The sequence below is a fragment of the Coffea eugenioides genome, chromosome 11 (genome assembly GCF_003713205.1).
Source record: "Coffea eugenioides isolate CCC68of chromosome 11, Ceug_1.0, whole genome shotgun sequence".
NCBI lineage: Eukaryota > Viridiplantae > Streptophyta > Magnoliopsida > Gentianales > Rubiaceae > Coffea > Coffea eugenioides.
The window spans coordinates 45,764,253-45,765,940 of NC_040045.1; the positions used below are offsets into that span (position 1 = coordinate 45,764,253).

General features: G+C 40.5%; 1 protein-coding gene across 1 annotated transcript; it reads left to right on the forward strand.

The window, feature by feature from the left end:
* Positions 1–351: 351 nt before the first annotated feature.
* Positions 352–1,464, forward strand: LOC113753181 (auxin-responsive protein SAUR32-like). The gene has a single exon (XM_027297281.1). The coding sequence runs from the start codon at positions 789–791 to the stop codon at positions 1,266–1,268; it is 480 nt and encodes a 159-aa protein (XP_027153082.1). The 5' UTR covers positions 352–788; the 3' UTR covers positions 1,269–1,464.
* The last annotated feature ends 224 nt before the right edge of the window (positions 1,465–1,688 follow it).

Consider the following 1,688-nt stretch of genomic DNA (forward strand, 5'->3'; position numbering starts at 1 on the left):
ATAGGATAGGCTGGTGGCTCAAATTGGTAATTTTAATCTTCCCATCACTTTAATTGATTGTAAGCACTAGTAGTGTTCCTGGTTGCACTATTAACTATGTGATTAGTTAAATGAACGTGGAAAAAAATTTGAAAACTACAACTAGAAAGGTACTGGTACTTCTATTAATTTGTCCGCTTCCTCAGTTTCTTAATTCAGAGAAGCTGGCCTCTTCGCGTCATTGTAAGGATAAATAAGAGGGGCAATAATTCAATGGAAGAGGTCATTCAAGAGTTGACAAGTAGGATAACTTGCAAGAACCATTCATAATTTTTGTATCTCTGGTTGTGAATTCTATACTATATAAGGACCACGTATAATCCTGAGTGGTGCGTGTTAACCTATAGCAGACGCAACGCAAGTGAGAGCTTACCCCGTGAGGTTCTTTACTGGTTTCTTCCCCTTTTTATCGTATTATCTTCTGGAGTTCTTGTGATTCTCGTTTCATCTAAAATTTTCTCCCAGTTACTTTCTTTGATAGTTGATGCCAGTGGCCCAGTGTATATTCTTACTTGTACAACTACAACTCCCTTTTTGCCGATCACTCAACTTGGTGTGCATGTTTCAGCCTAAGTTGCCCCAGTTTTCATGAGACCATGAGTAACACCATGAGGCCAAGGATGAAGGTTATGTTTAATTTGGTTTACGACAGAGGGTAGTATAAGACTGAGGACTGAGGCTTATATTGTTCTTGTCCTACTAGTTAAGCCAGTTTGCAGCAAAATATCATTGATCTTGTTGTTCAAGAAATGGATTTGATTGAGGGGAAGGGAAAGAAGGGCCTCATCCTCAAGACTTGGGAGCGATGCAGGTCTTTCGGTGGTATTGGGTCATCAAGACGTCGACATGCAGCCAAGCTTAAGAGCAAGTCGTGGACAGGTTCTGCTGCAGCTTCAACCCGAGAAGCGGATCCAAAGCGTGCTAAAAACCCTCGAGTTGCACCTGAGGGCTGCTTTTCGGTGTACGTTGGAGCCCAGAAACAAAGGTTCGTGATCAAAACTGAGTGTTTAAACCATCCTCTTCTCAAGATGTTGCTTGAAGAAGCTGAATCAGAGTATGGTTACACTAATGATGGCCCTCTCGAACTTCCTTGTGATGTTGATCATTTCGTCAAGGTGTTGGTGGAAATGGACTGCGATGAGATTCATCCAAGATGCAGCTTTTCCAAGACCTACAGTTCCTATCACCTTCTCCCTTCCCCCAGATCGCTTGCCTTGAATGACGTTTAATCTGTATACTCTTTGCTTTGCTTTGGTTTGGTTAGGTCTCTCGTGCACTTGAAAGACACTTCCTGCGCGTCATGTAGAGAGACCTAATTAAATCATCCCTTGTACCCTTGAGCGTTAACCATGTCGCCAAAGATCTTTTTCTTTATGTATTTTTCTGTCTTTTATTATAGGTGGTAATGGTTTTCTTCTTCTGTTATTTATCGTTTGTCATGCGGAAGCAACACAAAATTCTTTGAGGATTAATAGTTATTTCGATCGAGCATCTCATAACCTTACTTGAACTTCATCTCCAATTGGCCGCGCTAATTTTCTTCTTCTGGTTTTTATTTTTATTTTTTTAAAATAACTATTTTTCCAGGGAAGCAAATCATGTTTTGTAGAGATAAATCTCAAGTCCCCAGAACGCATGTTATTTAGTTG